The sequence below is a fragment of the Chlorocebus sabaeus genome, chromosome 20 (genome assembly GCF_047675955.1).
Source record: "Chlorocebus sabaeus isolate Y175 chromosome 20, mChlSab1.0.hap1, whole genome shotgun sequence".
Lineage (NCBI taxonomy): Eukaryota > Metazoa > Chordata > Mammalia > Primates > Cercopithecidae > Chlorocebus > Chlorocebus sabaeus.
In genome coordinates this window covers 52769800-52790024 of record NC_132923.1, presented here as the reverse complement: position 1 = coordinate 52790024, position 20225 = coordinate 52769800, and the positions used below count along the sequence as shown (strand labels likewise).

The window sequence follows — 20225 nt, the reverse complement described above, 5'->3', positions numbered from 1 at the left end:
ATTGGGAATGCATTTATTTTCAGATCTACACAGAAGTTGCTAAATACAATGCTGTACATCAACAGAAGTTGTGCAGAAATAGTAAAATTTTCCTTTATCTGCACCTAGGAAGTCTGAAAACATAGGGCTTGTGACTGGAGCCTACTAACCCCAAGGACAACGCGGTGGGCTCAGCGAATACCTCAATGTGCGAGGGAATGAAAGGCTCGAACTACGACCGTGACTAGGGACCAGGCTTTTCCTACTGCCGATGCCGGGCAGATGCAGACCCAGAGACCACCCTTGCGCGCGATCTCCAACCCGAAGGTGCGGGTCTTTTTCGGACCTGGCGCTGTGAGGAGAAGGCAGTCTTTGAGTGAGAAGCCGCCGCGTGGCGGGACACAAGGAAAACCACCCGAGCCGCTGAACAGTATCCCGCGACTCCACTCCAGGGCACTGGGAACGCCAGGCTGAGGAGGGACTCTGCCTTCTGCAAAGCTAGCGGTTCCCACTCCACCTCCCACTATCTCAGCGATGGGCATCCGAGCGCTAGACCGGGATACCGCGGCGGAGGAGGCGGTCAGCGGAACCTCAGGCCCCAACCCTGGGCTCGGCCAGCTAGGGGTCCACAGCTCGCCCCCGGGGTCCCGGGCCCACGTCACTTCCGGCGCGCGCGCCCGCCCGCGAAGACACAGTCGGGCCAGGGCCTAGCCCGGGCGCGCGGCTGCCCGGGGGCGCGCAGGGAGGGCGGGCCGCGCGAAGGGGGAGTGTCTGCCCGCCGCCGCTACTGCTGCTGCCGCCGCCGCCGCTGCCGCCGCTGCCGCCGCCGCCGCTGCAGCTACCGGTGCTGAGGAGTTCGCTGGAACCCTTTCTTCAGACCCGGCCCGGTCTTCCCGCCCGGACTCCGGGCGCCAGCGCTAGGCGCACTCACCGCTTTGACGGGTGCAGAAGCGGGAGTTGCCCCAGACTGTGGAGTGGCGGGCACGGCCCCAGCCCCCGTTCCCCTCCCTGACCCCTTCTTGCCATCGCCCCAGACATGGGCAACGCGGCGACCGCCAAGAAAGGCAGCGAGGTGGAGAGCGGTGAGTTGAAGGCCGGGTCTGGGTATCCGCTGGGCGGGCCGGCGCGGGGCACCGAGGCCCCTCCGGGTCGCAGCTCCTGAGGCCGCGGGCACGGGCCAGGCCTAGCAGCGGCCGCCGGGAGTCGTTCTGGGGGGCCGGGGGACCAGCTTCCTTCCTCCTCCATTCCGACCCCCCAGCTCCGCGTTGAGGGCTGAGTGCGAAGGGCCGGATGTGGGGATCCTGGGAAGAGCGTTCCCTGGGATTCCCTTTTTCACTCTAGCGAGGAGGACTTGCACACATTCTGGAACACTTCCCCAAATATGGTCCGAGGAAAGAAGTCCCCAGTGCCAGCCCACCCCTGCTTTCCCCTCTCGCCGACTCTTTGGGAGCTACAGGTAGTGGTGCTGTGGGTAAGGTTGGCTCTTCTCCCTCCATCACTTGGGTCCAACCCAACCTTATCACACGGCGGGGGCTGCTAGTCTGGCTCTACGCAAGTGAGGCTAATCCTGAGTGAACAACCCTGCCTTAGAGATCCTTCATCTCTTCAGATTAGGAATGGAAAACATAATGAGACCAAACAGCAACTTTATCCATTAGAGAAAAAAGCCAGGCAGGTTTGCCTTTTCTCTAGACATTCTAGGATCTGCTACAATGCCTGTAAAACTTAAAGGTCATTCGGAGTGGAAGTGCTTCCAGAACACGGTTAATTTCTTCTGAGAGCTGAAGGTGCGGGTACTCCACACTTTACATCAAAAAGTAAAAAATCATGAAAATGGAATTTCTGTATGGCTGTGAGGTGTGTGTGTGTGTGTCTGTGTGTTTGTGTATGCATGTATACACATGTATATATATGTGTGTATATATGTGTCAGTCAGAATGGTCGTGAAATAAAACTTGGTTTGCCTTTGTAAAGTTTATATATTTTTATAATTCAGAATGGCCGAATAACAGATGATATTTGTTACATCACCAGTAGTGAATGACATGTTAGCACTTAAAGTGGGCCTGTTAATTTTAGTTTGTGTAAATATTACTTGTAATGTTTTCATGGTTGTAACATAAGAATTAGGCTAATTTTATAATTTAGCATGAAGGAAATAGCTTTTTTTTTCTGTATTAGTAAAGTAGAATTCATTTAGAAGGATTTAGTCATTCATTTGGTTTAACATAAATAGATCAGATTATATGGTTTATGTTTCATCAGTAAGGTTTTGGTATCAATTTTCGGGAGCTCCAGAAAAGTTTGATGAGCTATTATATAAACTATTTAAGAACACACAGTATGTCATACAGAAATCTAAAGAAACCATTGTAGAGGTAGAATGTATGTTATTTTATTTTATTTATTTATTTTTGAGATGGAGTTTCGTTCTTGTTGCCCAGGCTGGAGTGCAATAGTGCAATCTTGGCTCACTGCAACCTCCGCTTCCTGGGTTCAAGCGATTCTCCTGCCTCAGCCTCCCGAGTAGCTGGGATTACAGGCGTCCACCACCACACCCGGCTAATTTTTGTATTTTTAGTAGAGACGGAGTTTCACCATGTTGGCCAGGCTGGTCTCGAACTCCTGACCTCAGGTAATCCACCCACCTCGGCCTCCCAAAGTGCTGAGATTACAGGCGTGAGCCAACATGCCCGGCCTTTGTTATCTTTTTAAAATTGCGGAAATATAGTAACTAACTGTACAGGAAGTATAAAAAATGCAAAAAGCGTAAAGAATTATTTGTACCTTATATGTTGTCATTTTTCGTGTTAATTTAAAACTGTATTAACTTAAAACGTGCTAATTGTGTTACAAAAGAGTGTTTGGAGAATGATCCTATTAGTAGTTTTCATTAGCAAGTGCTGACCTGTATAATGTTTACATTTTGGATAATGATAGTAGACTCTCCTGTGACCTGTGTATTTTTTATTAAGTTACCAAAACAATTCTCCCTTAGACAGTATTAATTTGCAACTCATAGCTGTGAAATAACCTCAGAACATTTACTGAAAACAGAATGGAAACTTCAAATGTTTATCTGATCATATTTAAATTATTTCCATGAATAAATTCTTTCCTATGTTTTAAGTGTTAATGACAGTCTAGTACTTAAGTATATTAGTCAACTTTTTGTGTAACTTTGTTTATGGAAACAAGGTCATTATAATAGTTTAAAAAGCTGTTGTGAAGTGACCAAAAAAAAAAATAGCATGTTATGTCTCATAGGGAAAATTATTTGAAATGTCATGTGTTGATTAATGTTTGTAATTTCATTTGGAGCAATGTTATCAGGTATATGTTGCTGTTCTGTAGTAAACAAAGAAATTGTATTTTAAACTTAATGAAAGAACTCTTATCATTACATACCTAACTGTTCTGTGTATTTTTTTAAAGAATTATTCTTGAAAATTTGTTTTTCAAAACTTTTAGAAATATATGATGTTACAGATCAGCCTGTACAATCATTCCTTTTCAAAGATCCTGATCTCTGAAGAAGCTGGAGTTGAGATCATACTGTTAGTAATAACCGAGTAAGGAATAGAGTCTGATGCCTGCACTCCATTCAGCATCACTAAATAATCAATTAATACATTTATTTTCAAAATATTCACCAAATGTTTTAGTTTCAATTAGAGACTATAAGTAAAAGCTAAAACATGTTACTGTCTAATGGGTAACTCATATATATAAGAGTTACCTGAAAGGCAAAAATACAAGTGCTAACATTATGGAAAGTGGAATTAGAACTCTGAAAATTGCTGTATGAAAATGTTTGATTTGAAAAGTTGATTAAAAATATCAAGTCAGTTAAGATTTCAGGTTCAGTTAGCACCAAGCTTCAGAAAGGCAGGTGATTCCAGAGCTTAGTTCTAAAAATATTCCAGAAGAATGAAGTTAGGCATAAAGATAATTTAGAAGGGTCTTGGTTAACTTTGACTATCTGGTGCCTGTATTATACTCTACTGAAACTGGTCCCTCTATTAGAATTAACATTTTCTGGGGTAAGACCTAAAGGCTAAGTGAGATTCCATCTTCACCTACACAGGTTTTGGAGATAACATTAACTTAGGTACCTGTTGTTCTGCTGTAGTGAATTAGGAAATTGTATTGCTGTATCTCAAAACTTAATGAAAGAATAACTGGTGCTATTATATACATAATAGTATATGATAGTGTGTGTTTTTAAAATTACTCTTGAAGATATATCCCTTTTAAAATTTGGATGTAGTTATTTAAACATCAGCTAATACAGAGAAACATAAATTTTAGAAATATGATAAAATTCTCAGAGAAGTTTTAAACTCTTGTCAGTTAAGTTTGTTTTACTTATCCAGTCTTTTACCTTTTACACCAGCCCCAGTCACCAACACACCAAAAAAGCACGCTACTTCTTTTAACCTGGGAGGGGTTTTTATTTATTTCATTTAAAAAAAATACTATACCTCCAGGTTGCCTATTAGGCTTTGTGTTATACATTCATTGCAAAAATGTTGAGGCCCATGGGTGAAAAGTGTTGGTAGAGATTTGAATGTAGATTCTTTCATGACTGCAAGTCGTTAAGTTACCATGTGACCTAGTGTTCACATATGATCTTTGAATGTTTTCCAGAGTATCTCTCTGTCCTATGAATTTGAAAGTCAATAGGAATTAATCATAGAAAGCCACCAGTAGACTAGTTTCAACAAAAATTTTTTGAGGACTAATATGTGCCGGGTTATCTAATGCTTTCCATGTATAAACTTTTACTTAATCTTTTTAACTGTAAAGTACTTGAGTTATTCCTTCATTTATGGATGAGGAAACAAAGGCTCCAAGAGCCTAAGTGACTTGCTTAAGGTTGCATAGCTAGTAAGTCAAGAAGCAACATTTAAGTTGAGGCAACTGTAAGCCCAGAACCTGAAATTCTAACCACTTTGCTGAACAGCCTCTCTATCCAGTAGAATAGCCAATGCTAAGACACGCAGAATAGCTTAGACAATTATAGCACGTTTCACTTTTCAAACATGACTTTTATTTGGTATATTAAAATCTTAAGTGAAAAAGATTATTTTTTTTTTGTACCATTCTCTGGATTCAGTTTTATCATCATCTTTTCAGATTCAATATAGTAGAATTTCAAATTAAACCACATAAAACTAATTTTATTTACTTAAAGGCTTCATTACTGCAGTACTTATATTTATTTTTTTCCCATTTGTAAATGTATACTTTTCCCTTCTTGCCGAATAGTCAATCAAAAAATTATTATTTGAACTTGTATTATCATTTTAAAAGTATTGGCAAATTCTCATTTCAGAGTAGCACTGTCCAGTCAAACATTCTGTGATAATGGAAGTGATTTCCACCTATGCTGTCCACCATAGTAGCTACTAGCCACATGTCTATTGAGCACTGGAAATGTGAATAGTACCACTGAGAAACTGAATCTTTAACTTACATGTGGCTAATTAGTGTTTGGTAAATTGGACAGCACAGGTTTAGAACATAGCTGTTTTTGCATTTAATAAAAATGCCAACCCATCTTTCTGTCATCTTGGTTATTTGTGGATTCTTACAAGTGTGTGTAGATTAATGGAATGCTGAATTTATTTTTTCTCATTTAAGAATTAACTTATTTCCTCAGCATTTCCTCAGAATAAGTATTTATAAACTTAGTGAACAAATTATTATAGTTCAATAATTTGTATGTAATTTATTAACTACAAAGTTAAATTCTTTTTGGGGCTGTATTAGAATTAAAATTTTGTGATTTTTGATACTCAATCTCAGTGAATATTCTTTTATTGAAAAATTTTTGTAGATTTAAATGTTGATGAGCAATGTAGTGATTTCTTATATCTTACTTAGGTCTTTGCACCTTTCAATTATCAAAGGAAAATCAGTAGCAGATATTTGTTCCAATTCAGTAGAATGCAGAGGTACCTGGGAAATCTTTCTTGGTTGTAAGATGAAAAAAGTCAAAACAATCAGTTATGCAGTTTTGATGATAAATACATATGATCTCATCCAGTTCCATGATTTTGTGATTCTGTTTGTGCGGATTGTCTACTGTATCAAATTATCTCATGTTCAGGAACCATTTTTCCTATTCTCCTCCTCAGTGTCCTTCACTTAGACTGTAGACAGATTGTTGCTTTTTCATTGCCAGCAGCAGGATAATTAGAGGCATGAAAGCCAGCTTAGAAAAGTAAGCCATGGCTGAGTGACAGAAGCAGCACGTGAGAAGGTGCTAGGTAAGCCAGGATAGCTATTAAGATCCTGTCAGATAATTAGTAGTTGACCATAATTCATTTTGACATTCCATTAAATTAATTTTTAAAAATTAGTACAACTTATAAAGTTATATATCTTGGTGATAAATGTTTGTATACATGGGTGATCAAATTTCCTCAGATTAATAAATCCTAAATTTTTAGTGAAAAACATTGTGTTAAATAGAAAAGTGTGAAATTTATAAAAGGTAAATGTACTTATGTCAGTATCTCATTATTTTGAGTATTTAATCTTACTTTTAAATGTATTCCTTCAAGAATGTCCTATATAGTTCTTTGTTCATTGCTTCATTCATTCCTTTATTCAGTACACATAATCAAGCTCCTAAAATGTGACAGACTCTACACAAGACTATGGGAATGAAGATTGAATAGGCCGCAGTACCTGCTTAGGGTACCCATATTCCAAAGGGGGAAAGATAGACATGTCAACAAACACGTGAAACCTGTCACAAATCCTTTCATTAAAGTTCAGCTGGGGAACCAAGGGAAAGAAAGGTCATTTCCACTGGGATGGGGAGGAAGAGGTTCAAAAAGGACTTCAAAGAGGAGTTGAGCCCTGAGTTGAGCATTGAAAATGATAAATGTTCATCACATGGATTATAGGAGGAAGGGTGTTCTGAGTAGACAGAGCATTGATAAGTGAAGATGCAGAGAAGTAAAGCCGTGTAACGTATTCAGGAGAAGGAAGTAAGTTGCCCATTATGATTAAATGATGGAATGTGGGGTTGGTGACAGGAAAAGGGGACATTGTATAATGATGGATGAAACTGAAGAAATGGACAGAGGACCACATAATGGAGAGAGTTTGAATTTTATCTTTCAGACAACAGGGAGCCGTTGTGCACTTGGAAATAAGAGAGAAACATGATACAATTTGGGTTTAAAAGAGGTTAACTTTGGTGGTGATGTGAAGATAAATCATTATGGAGCAAGTGGAATAGAGGCAAAATCAGTTATAAGACTCCTATGATAATTTGGGTGAGGGCTATTGAGGGTCTGAACCAAGGTGGTAAAGGTAGGGATGGAGAAAAGGATCTGAAATGGGAGAAATCTGAAAAATTGAGCAGAATGTATTTTACTGATTGCATGTGGGAAATGAGGAAAAGGAGAATTGGGGATGAAACGTTACATTTTTAGCTTCAGTGTCATGGTAGATGGGTTGTAACGCCGGTAATAGAGTCAGGAAATGAATACAGAGGGCAGGAGTACATTGGGGGTTGGGATTGGGACATACTGAATTTGGGATACCCATGTCATTTCTGATAAATGATAGCTGATTGGTTATTCTATGTGTGAATTGTCTTTTATCTCCCAGCCATGGGGGAAAATGACCTTGGATGGTCAAGGGACCTTTTCCACATTTTATCCTCATTTTACTCTTTTCAAAGACAACTGTTTAGAAACTATAGAAACTATAACATCTGGCATAACTTACATAAATTAAGAATTTTATATACTAAAAGTTTAACCTTTTTGTTTTAAAAAGAGGGAAGCCAAAGTACTGATGAGAACAGTGTAACTTTTAAAGAAACAAAGTAATTTAAAATCATAAAATATTACTTTTATAATTTAAGTGTGCATCCTCTAAGCTATTCAGTTTTGTAGTTATACAGGGTAGTGGAAAGAACATGTAAAATATAGCATCAACATCTATTATGTACTAAGTAAATGTCGGTTTTATTCCCCTAGAGTCCTTTAACATAGATTTTTAAAAGTTCAGATGTAATTGAATAGTAAAATCATAAACTTGAGAGTAAGAAAAATCTAATTTTTTTCCCTAATACATTCTAATATCTCACTTTGGACACATGTTTTAATATCTCCAAGTTATGGTATAAAATTGAGAGGGATGGCCTAATGACACTGTGATCTCTTCTTCCAGCTTTATAATCCAATGCTTCTATTATATTTATTTAAAGGAAAAAATATACACTTAGGAAGCAACAAGATTAGGCAATAAATCATAAAAAGTGCTCACAAAATGTGTAGGCAGAGAAGTGGCAAATGATCCTCAATTGAGCAAATAAATATATGGTAATGTATTTGCGAAAACTTTTGATTTACATTTAAGGAATGATAGTAATGGACAGGAGTGCCCTTGACAGGCAGGGAGGGCTGGGCTGTGCATCCCTCTGCTCGCACTGCAGGAAAATGTCTCAGTGACTTTTCCTGAGGAGGTTCCTGGTCTCAGTCATCTCCAGGAAGTCCTCTCAGGATCGGTGGCCACCTCTCACTTACGGAGTCCTGCAGACCCCACAATACAGTCCTGGTGGCCTGGCTGTAACACCCAACTCAGATCAGATAATATACACCACCAGGATCTCCTCGATGACCGTTAACATCCAGGATGGACGTGACGTTCCAGACCAGTTGGTCAACAGTGAGACGCCCATGTGGTTTTCCACACACAGTGGTGTGGACGCTGCAAGATACTGGGGCCAAGGTTAGAGAAGATGGTGACCAAGCAGCATAGGAAAGTACTTATGGCCAAGGTGGATATTGATGACCACACAGACCTCACCACTGAGTATGAGGTGTTGGCGGTGCCCACTGTGCTGGCCATGAAGAATGGGGATGTACTGGACAAGTTTGTGGGCATCAAAGATGAGGATCGGCTGGAGGCCTGCCTGAAGAAGCTGATGGGCTGACAAGCAAGGATGAGTCCTGGTTCCCTTGCCCCCGTGTAACACCAATAGAACTCTTCCTGCCACCTCTCTCCTGTCTGGCCTCTGGGGTCCATGCTTAGAGCCCAGGCTCCAGCAGTGAGTGCTTCCGAGCTGGCAGACTGCCCAGGATGGTGGCAGACAGCATCAGAGGATGGTGCTGCTGCTGATCCAGGGACTGCCTTCTTCCCTCCCACATGCCTTTCGTCCCCTCCCTCTAGGGCCTATGGCAGTTCTCTCAGGATGAATAGAGAGAGCCCAGGCCAGCCCACAGCACTCCTGTTCAGGCAGCCACACCTTGGTCCTCATCTCTGGTCCCTTCCGATCTGAAGCCTCATGCCTGGCTCATCTGCCACCTGCATTTCTCTTTCCTGCTGCTGTTTTGTAAAAAGAAAAAGAAAAAAGAAGCCCAAACTAGTGAGAATAATACATAATTCTCTCATTTTTTGTAGGTCTGTAATAAAGAACTTAGTCATCCCTTCCACCTCCTACTGCAAAGAGCAGACCCTGGGTCCGACACTGAAATCCTGTGTAGTCGCCCATACCCATTCCCCAGGGAACCCCCTCCCAGCTAGCCTCCCAGGCAGGGGGCCAGAAAATGAGTGATGGACTGGGGAACCCTGTAGAGCCTTGATTCTGGAAGGCTCGAGGCACCTCCTTCGCTCCTTAGCTGGCCTGTTTGTCCTCTGAGCAGGGGGCTTAACTGTGAACAAATCAGACCAATAAAGCAAGGGTCTGCACCTAAAAAGACAAATTTATGAATCACTGTACTATCTTTGAAGATATTTTCATGTCCTACTACAAGTAAAGGAACCATCAAAATGTTCACCATCAGGGCAGAGTCTGGGAAATAAAACATGAAACATTTTACTCTTATGTGAAATCATTAGCGTACTATGTGTAGATGTGGTGTTCTGTGTATAGCAGAACCAGAGAAACTTTAGATCAGGGGCAGCTAACAGGAGTAAGAGCATGGAAAGTCTATTGTGTGTGAATAAACTATATATATATATATTTCATTTAATCTAGAAAAATTAAGGTTACATGATTAAAGTATGTAAACTCAAGTAGCATAGACAGAAAATCTGGGATTGCTCACCTAAACTTGAAACCCTAGAACCCATGGACTATTCTTCCAAACTTATAAAAGCTAGTTGTAGAACAAGTAAAATGAATTGTCGTAAAACCTTGATATAAACTGGGCTTAGACAATAAATGTATTTAACTGATTAGTCATTTATGTTTAAAGGTGAAACATATGTGTTTACAAATTTAGGTAGTATTTTTAGCAATTTCAAAAGCAAGAAAATTTTAATGCTTTTTTACTCTTTAAAACATTTTTAAATTTTTATTTATTTATTTTGAAACAGAGTTTTACTGTGTTGCCCAGGCTGGACTCAAACTCCTGGGCTCAGGCAGTCCTCCTGCGTAGCTGGGACGGCAGGTGTGTACCACCGAGGCTTGTTTGTTTACTCTTTATAGGTTTTATAATCTCTCCAGCCCCCAGCACTTTCCAAAAGAATCATCAGTATTTATAACATAAGTCTCTTTCTTGCTAATACTAAGGTTTACTACTATTATGCAGATAAATTGTTTCCCCTGATATGGTGGTATAACTTAAAATGCTTTTAGTGGATTTCTTTATTTTAATCTGCTATAATTAATGTATTCATTTAGTTTATTTTTATTCCCTAACTAGTGAAATAGGGAGTAAAGAGTTGTCTTCATGTAGCTCATAGTCTAGTAAAAGATTTAGACAAGTAAAAGCACAATTATGAGAATGTTGTAGAAAGTGGATTATAGGACGTGTTTTTTTGTAATGTGAATTAGATTCAGTAATGCTATGTATCTATGTAGAAAATTTTCCGAATCAAATTTGATATTCTTATAAGAGAGAAATGCACCAGTTAAATTGATACACTAGCATAATTGAAATTAGTTCTGCCTTAGAAAATCCAATGTAGATGCCATATTTTTTTATCTGGCCTGGTGTAACAAGGTATAAAGTCTCAGGCTCTCTGACCACAGTTTAATGTTATATTCACTGTTGTCTTCTATTTATAGGTTAATTTTTCAGGGACATCTTAAACTTGTTTTGTTGTAAGACAGCTGTGCAATCCAAACCATTAGGTCTGTGACAAGCCTGTTTTCTCAATCTGGACTTGTCCTTAGAAAATTAGAGAGACTGTACTTGTGATCTTATTAGTTTAGAGTCCTGTTTAGTAAAATGAATATTTCATTTCTATACTGTATTCTTCTTAAGTAGATGACCATATAGCATCAGCAGGCCATTGTTGTATGTGAGCCAAAAACTTCAGAGAGCATGTTGGTATAGATATTAATTACTTCTTTTACAGGGGCTAGCTGTACTGGTAACTTAGCTCTTTCAATCTTAGCTCAACTCCCTCTGAGTAGGAGCCATGACAGGTTAAACTGTGGAAGAATATGAGCCTCACTTTAGGCTGTAGTCTGAAGGTCATGAATAAGCCATAGTTCAATTCATAGAATGACAGGCAAAACATTCCCTTGTTTGTCTTTCATTCATTCTTAATCAGTACTTACTGAGCACCTACTTCAAACCAGGCATTATACTAGTCTGTAGATGCAAATAAAGATAAGACTTGGTTCCTGTCCTTAAACTGGTAGGCAGATACAGATATTTATAGTAAGGCATACAGTGATACATAGGTACCTGAGATTAATACTAGTGTGAAAATGCAGCATAGGAATTTATATAGGAGTGGTATAGAATTTCTGAGATCATCTTGGGAAATAGACTGAAACTAACTGAAATGGGAACTTGCTTTGAGTCCATTTTGGAGATATTTACATCTGTAATTGTAGCACTTGTACTACATTGCTTTTTCAACTCCTATCCCCACTACAGTGTGATCTGGCAAAGCAGTGTCTATGTTGTTTAGTTTTTTAATCTCTGGAATGTGGTACAGTTCTTGGCTCATGTCATGGTGGGAGCTAAAATCATGGATAATTAAGTGGATCAAAAATTCAAACCTCTTGTAGAAGCGTACATCCTCCTCCCTTTCCTTCATTGGCAGGAACTGTGTCAGTAATGTATTGACTGTTTGGGGATAATAGTTGATTAATGTGATAAGAGGGTACCTCTTTCCCCGCCTTTTTTTATTATATAGTAGCTTCTTTGACATTTATATATCAAAATTATATCACAGTTGGTATGGGGAGATTGGTCTCAGGCAGGTAGGAAGAAGACACTGGACTAGGAAATACTAGAGTATTATGCTCCCAACCTTTTGAAAAATTTGTTATTCAAGGCATATATCATTCAGCTGTGCCAATGTGTTTCTCATCCTTGTTGCTGTCATTTACCAGTCTCTTGCTTACTTCTTATTCATCAAATACTTTGGCATCTGGCTCACCATGTCCCTCTACACTCTCAGCTCTGCATTCATTCTGGATGGTTTTGAATTCTATGTTAATGACTCATTTAACATCACTGCACCTCTGTTCTTTGACCATGTTATCTCCTATTCCCTTTTTGTTCATTTCAGATGTCTAGTCTCGCCAAGGACCATGTCATATTCATTAACTGCTCAAGAATCACCAATGTAGGTGTGTGATTCTTTGATCACAATTTCCTTTCCTTTTTACTTGCTTTTTAAATATTCCCATTATGATCATTCTTCATCAGAACTTCTCATCCATTTATCCATCAGTCCTCTCATTTCCATTTTTTCTTCTTAACCATTTTAGATTACTTGGTCCCAAAATTCCTTTGCACATCTGCCTCTTTATCAAATCTCTCTAACAAAATAGTAACTCATGATAAACTCAGCTATGTGCTTTCTCAGTGCTTTCAGCCAAGAGCCAAGCACTGCTAGAGAAAGCCACACAGAAGAACACTAGAAATTTACTATCATCAACCTCAAATGGGCTGTCAACATGACTTGACAGTTTTATCACATTTCTCTGATCAACTCTGTCTCTCATTCTTCACAAGTTCTATTTCATTTCTCTCTTTATACCTCTGACTTCTCCATTGTCTGTTTCTAAGTCATGATATTACATCATATTTTTCCAGGAAAAGAAAAGCTATCAGACAGGAACCCCTTTAACTTCTTCCTATTAAATATTCACACCTACTGTATTTTAACTTGACCGTCTTATTCTATTATAATAGAGGAGTTGTCTGTTATATTTATCTATTGTTACATCACACAGGACTCCTAAATTTAGCAACTTAAAGAGTGACAACATTTATTTTACTTCTGAAAGTAAGTAATTTGGGCAGAGCTCAGCTATGCGCTCTATATGACGTCAACTATCTTAGCTCAAAAGCTGGGGACTAGAAACACATAAAGCCTTGCTCATTTACATATTTCCCTGTTGATGCTGGCTGTACAGGTAATTTGTACCTTACTTAGGACTGTCAGCTGGAGCACCTACACATGACCTCTACATGTGGCTTGGGCCTTCATATCATGTGGCTAATTTCCAAGAAGGAGGGAGAGAGCCAGGTATAAGCTGTATCACCTTTTATGACCTAGCCTCCAAAGTCAAGCAGTGTCACTTCAGCTGTATTCTGTTCATTAAGTGAGTCACTTTAATGAGTCTGTATCAAGGGAAGTTGAATTAGATTCCGCCCTTTGATGGAAGGAGTTAGAAAAATGTTGGTACATGTTGTAGATATCACATTGTACATCTTTCTCTGCAAGACCAATCCCTCCACTATTACTTTGGATCCCAATCCCTCCTGCTTTCCCAGGAGTCTTTGTATTCTTATCTTTTACATGTATAATAATATGTCTTCTCATTTATTTAAAAAATGTGTACCCCTTTTCCTTTCACTTTCAGTTTTCTCTTTGAACCTGCTTTCTCTTTCCCTTTCTCATCGCTCACCTACTAAAGTGAACTGGCCTGTGATTTACAGTATGTGTGGTCAAATCAGTTGACTTTGGTGCCCAGGCAGGTAATTTTAATATGTCTTGGGTAAAACCTGAGACGAGACGAAAGAAAAAGGAGAAAATGTTCTTTTTCTGTTCTTACTATATTATAGTTACTTACAGTCAAGATACAGAGAATTTTAATGTAGTTCAGCTTTTAGAATACAACATGTTTGAATGTTGTGGTCTGCATATTAATATTTAAGTATTAACATGAAGTTATATGAAGTATGTAACAACATGAAAAATGTCAAACTGGGTTACATGCACAACCCGGTTTAATATATAAGAACCTATTCTTTAAATACCTTTAGAATCTTTGACCCAACAATTTCTTGGTTCTTTATAATTAGATTTAACTTTCTTGTTTTTTGTTTTTTTTGTTGTTGTTGTTTTGAGACAGGGTCTCGCTCTGTTGCCCAGGCTGGAGTGCAGTGGTGCGATCATGACTCCCTGCAACTTCTGTCTCCTGGACTCAGGCGATCCTCCCAACTTAGCCTCCTGAGTAGCTGGGACTACAGGTGTGTGCCGCCCTGCCTGGCTAATTTTCGTATTTTTGGTAGAGACAGGTTTTTGCCATGTTGCCCGGGCTGGTCTTGAACTCCTGGGTTCAAGCAATCCACCCACCTCAGCCTTCCAAAGTTCTGGGATTACAGGTATAAGCCACCATAACCTTCTTGTTCTGTTACTCACACAAGTTTAGCATGAGAAATAAACATGTTAGTGACTTCTTATCTTTAATCTTTATTGTACTCAAAGGCATCAGTGACCCAAAAATCTTCAAATGTTTTTTCCCAGTGATTTCTGTGACAATAACAGTGAGAGCCATAGTGGAGGTAGTGTTGGCAGAAGGAAACTTTTTTGGTTTTGGTTATGATTGTTTTTTGTTGTAATTTACTTTATAATATTCTGTGTAGTAGAATTGAGAAACTATGTTACAGTAGTACTATTTTCAAGAAAAAATTTAATTGAAGTATACCATACATTTCAAAAGTATTCAAATCCTAATTTATAGGCCAATGAATTTGATAAAGTGAACACTCATGTGAATTTTCACCCATACCAAGAAATAGAATATTATTGAAACCCCAGAAGCTTCCCTCCTCCCTGTACCCAATCATTACTAGATTTAAAATGTGGAATACTACATCATGTTTTCCTTTGTGACTGCCTTCTTTCACTTACGTATTTGTGACACTTATCCGTGTTTTTGTCATAGCAGTGATTTATTAATTTTCACAATATATATCATTGTATAAGTATAGCAAAACATATTTTTTCTACGGTTGATGTAAATTTGGGTTGTTTCCAGTTTGGAGCTCTTATGAATAATGCTTTGAACACACTTGTACATGACTTTTGGTAAATATATGTATGTTTTGGTGAATATGTATTTGATGAATATGTGTTATGGATACACTCATATACATGCATGCATATATACATGCATGTGTGTCTTTGTGTGTGCGTGAGAGAGAATGCTGTTGAATTAATTGCTGGATTTCTGGGTCACAGATCATGTGGTTCTGGTAAATACCACCAAATAAATTTTCAGATTGGTTGAACCTGTTTCTAACCAGCAGTGCTTAGGGTTTTAGTCACTCCACATCCTTCCCAAACTTGATGTTTTTCATATTTCTAATTATACCTATTCTGGTAAACATTTCCTGGTAATAATTTGTACATCCCTTATGACTGATAGTGTTGATTACTTTTTCATGTTGGTATTGGTCATTTGGATATCCTCTTTTTATAAAACATTTTTTTCAGGTATTTCCCCGTCCCTTTTTTGCGGCATTCTGTTGTCGTTTTCAAAAAAATTGATTTGTAGAGTTATTTAACATGGGTACAGGTTTTTCCCCACCAGACATATGTACTTCAAATATCTTCTTCTGTTTCATAGCTTGCCTTTTCACTTTCTTAACAATGTCTCCTTCATACTGTTTAATAATTTTCAAACTTACAAATAATTTACAAGTCATTTCCTGTATGATTTGTGTTTTGTTTGGCCTTCTTTGGTCTTTAAGAAGTTCTCACTACCCTAGGGTCATAGATATTTTCCTATGTTAGGTTTAGAAGCTTTCTTTTACCTTTCATATTTAGAAATACAGTCTATCTTGAATCAAGTGTATGCATCTCTCTCTCTGTTTCTCCCTGTCTCTGTCTCTCTCTCTCTCTATGTGTGCGCTTGTGTGTGTGTGTGGTGAGGTAGGAGTCATTTTTTAATATCAGTATTTATTTGACACATCACCATTTAAAAGGAAAAAGAAATCGTCCCTTCCCCAAAGCACTGTAATGACATCTTTGTTATCAAAGGCTGAATACATTTGATTTACTTCTTTTCTGTTCCATTGGTTTTGTCTATTTTAGTGTCAGTACAAAACTGCATGAATTCATATAACTTTATAATAGAAGTTATCATAATCAGTAGTATAAATGCTAAAACTTCATCCTTCACAATAATTTTGAATATTCTTTCTTTTTTATTTTCCTTTAAAAATTTTAAATCAGCTTGTCAGTTTTCACATACATAATTATATACATGAATCTTTTAGGAATCTTAATTGCGATTGCATTGAATATATAGTAGTTTGAGAAGAATTTTCATCTTTATGATATTGAATTTTTAAGTCCATGAAAAGTATTTCTCCATTTATTTAGATCTACTTTAACTTCTTTTAGCATCTTTGTAATATTCTGTATCTTCTTTCAGTAGTGTTTTGTAATATGCTGTTTAAATTTTAAATGTAATTTAAAAATTACATTTATTCTTAGTTTTACATGCTTTTTAATGTTACTATAAAGGGTATCAGTGTCAAAGTTGTATCTTCTAATTTTTCATTATGAGTATATAAGCATAGGGTTAGAAATTCTATGCTGACCTATCTAATGATCTTGCTAATTTTATTAACTGTAAGTTATTTATAGATACATTTAGATTTTATATATACACAAATCACGTTTTTGCTTAATTTTGACAGTGTAAACTCTTTCCTTTTAGTCCTTATACTTTTTTTCTTGCCTTATTGCACTGATTAGGACTTTCAATACAATAGTACATAGAAATCATGATAACAGCCACCCTTGTCATATTCCTGGTGTCACTGAAAAGCTTTTAATATTTTGGAACCAGGCAGAACAATTTTAAGATAACCTGTTATCTTAAGTTTAAGGACGGTTTCTTCTATTGCTGGTTTGCTAATTATTTTTCCTTTGAGAATGGGTATTTAATTTTATGAGATGTTATTTCTGCATCTATGAGTTTTGAATGTTAAATTAATATTGCATACTTGGAATAAACCCAGTCTGGTTGCAATATATTATCCAACTCATATCCTTTTTTAATGTAATAGTGAATTTGGTTTGCTAAAATGTCTCAGAATGTTTTCTTTTATCATTATTCCATTGTTTTTTCTTTGACTAATGGTTACACTGATTAGTTTTCAAATATTTGGGGGTTTTGGGCTTAGTTTCACGTGTTCAGAGAACATGTTTGGAATGATTTCAGTTCTTTGAAGTTTGCTGATACTTGCTTTATGGGTCACCATATAGCCATATACAGTAGTCATTTGTAAATGTTCCAATGACTTTTGAAGAGACTGTCTATTCTGCTTTTGTTGCCTACATGTACTCTCTCTCTCTCTCTCTTACACACACACACACACACACACACACACACACACACAAAGACAAGTTTAATTCACACTGAATTCAAGGTATTCTGTTTCATGTTATATTTCTTTAGAGAGGACTTATTTTACTTCTGATGTGATTCAGTATTATTTTTACTAATTACAGTCATGTGGTACATAACAACATTCAGTCAAAAACATACTAAAAATCATGGTTCTAAAAATTATACTACTTTATTTTAATGTACTTTTTATATGTTTAGATACACAAATACCATTGTCTTACAACTGCCTACAGAATTCAGTACAGTAACATGCTGTATAGGGTTGTAGCCTAGGAGCAATAGGCTATCCATATAGCTTAGATATGTAGTAAGCTATACCATCTAGGTTTGTGTAAGTACACTCTTTGATGTTCGTACAATGACGAGATTGCCTAATGACACATTTCTCAGAATGTATCCCTAGCATTAAGTGACACATGACTGTTTTTAACACTCCATCATGCATTGTTATTATTGTTCCGGGCCCTCAATATTTATATTTATCCCAACCTTTTTTTTTTTTTTTTTTTTTTTTTGCACTTATTCCTTCATGCATTCTCTGGTCTAAGTTACTTATGCCATTAAGTAAGTCTTATGTAAAGGTGTCCTAGTGATGAATTATGTCAGTTTTTATTTATCTGGATTTGTGTATTTTTTACCTTTTTTTAAGGATATGTTTTATAAGTGTAGAGTTTTAAGTTGAGAATTACTTTCTTTGAACACTTTGAAGATGTTTCATCATGTTTTGTTTTCCATTGTTTTGTTGAGAAATCAGCTGTTAGTCTCAGTGTTGCTTTTCAAAGGTAGTATATCTTTTTTTTTCTTTGGTTGCTTTGAGATTTTCCTTTTGCCTTTGGTTTTCAGCAGTTTCACAATATGCCTAGGTGATTTTGTTTTCCCTACTTTGTGTTTGCAACTTTTTAGAATCATGGCTCAAAATGTTTCATTTATTTAAGACCGTTTTCAATAAGCATATCTTAATATATTGCCTCTATCACATCTTTTCTTTCCTCTTGTTCTGGGATACCAATTACATGTATATGTAAAATTTCTGATATATAATTTCAATTATTATATTTTTAATCTCTAGACTTTTCAGTTGATTTTTCAGTTTCTACTTATAAAATTGTCTACTCATTTATATTCTTGTACAAATTAATCATACATATATTAAAGTTCATGTCTGAATTTACGGTTTTTATTACCAATGTGTTTTTCTATAGTATGTTTGTTCTCTTATTTTTGGTTATTTGGTCTTATCTTTTGGCATGTCTGGGAATCTTTAATTAAATGTTGGCAATGTGGAGAATTCAAGGAATTTTGTATCATGTTATATTTCTTAAGAGAGGACTTATTTTGGCTGATGGTTAGAGTTGGGTCAGATTGTGTTGATCCAGTCAACAATTGAGATGACTTATTGACTGTTCTCGGTCTTTGTGAGGCTTGGTCTATTTCCTATTTATCCTTACTCCTATCGATGGAGCCTTTCAGTGGTTTTGACTGAAAGCCTGGCAGTGTTTATCAAGACCCTACTTCATGCTAGCCCTGAACTTCAATTTTTGTTTCCTCATTGTGAGATTACTGAAATATTTGCTTAGTTTTCTAATCTCCTAAAAAGGTGTTTCTCGGTATCTGTTCTTTAGTGTCATGCCTTAGGTATCTTAAACATCTGAATGCTTCAAGAAGAAAAAGTAGTACAGAATGTTGGGATTTTTATTTCTGGTTTCTTGGCCCCTAAAGTCTCTGAATTCCATTTTTTCCCCCTTGTCAGCCAAGTGTAATGTTGAATATCTGAGCCTTAGCTTTCTGCATGTCCTTTCTACCAACTGGGAAAATGCCCTGAGGGCAAAAGCAGTATAGATCTCTCTTTAATCATTTTCAGGACCTTGGTGTTCCTCAAAACCTGCTACCTCCTTTGCTAATACTTTCAAACAACTCTTAACCCCATTCCTGCCAGTATTTATGTTATTTTTAGCAAGAGCTTTTTTATATATGTCACTTTGTTGAAGCAGAAATCCCTTGATAGTATTTTTCTCCTTTTGTAAATCTGTGTAATGAATCATAGTATAAAGTGTGCACATTTTTAAGCTTATGGATTGAAGAGGTTTTACAAATGAATTCCTCATATAATCGTGACTAGATCAATATATGCAAATTAACAGCATTCTAGAAGCTTCCTTTGTCCCTCCACAGTCAATAAGCATCCTTCCCTCAAACATAACCACTATTTTCATTTCTGTCACCATAGATTAGTTTCGCCTGTTTTTCAGCTTTACATAAGTAGAATAACAATTATACTGTTTTGTATCTGGGATTTTAATTACAACATTGTTTGTAAAATGTAGTCCTGTTGCTGAATGTAAGGTTCTTTACTTTTTGTTAATGTATAGTGTTCCATGGTATGAATACACAATGTATTTTGTCTTTCTACATTTGATGGTACTTGGGTTGTTTTCCAGTTTGGGACTATTATGAACAGAACTTCTGTGAACATTGTTGACCATTTTTGTGCCTTTTCATACACATCTATACTCATTTCTGTTAGGTATATACCTATAAATGGAATACTGTCATAAAGCATATGTATCTGTTTTAGTAGATACTATCAAATTGTTTTCCAAAGAGGTTGTACCAATTTGCACTCACAGCAGCAGAGTAGGAGAGTTTCCAT

At 37.3% G+C, this 20225-nt stretch overlaps 1 protein-coding gene and 1 pseudogene across 3 annotated transcripts in view; both read left to right on the top strand.

The window, feature by feature from the left end:
* The first annotated feature begins 725 nt into the window (after nt 1–725).
* Nucleotides 726–20225, top strand: part of PRKACB (protein kinase cAMP-activated catalytic subunit beta) — a 167825-nt gene continuing 148325 nt past the window's right edge. For all 3 annotated transcript variants that reach the window (XM_007978153.3, XM_073007166.1, XM_073007165.1), the window contains exon 1: nt 726–1061. In XM_007978153.3, the coding sequence (XP_007976344.1) occupies nt 1016–1061 (46 nt within the window). In that variant the 5' untranslated portion in view covers nt 726–1015. The remainder of the gene's footprint in view (nt 1062–20225) is intronic.
* Nucleotides 1068–14743, top strand: LOC119625383 (thioredoxin, mitochondrial pseudogene; annotated as a pseudogene).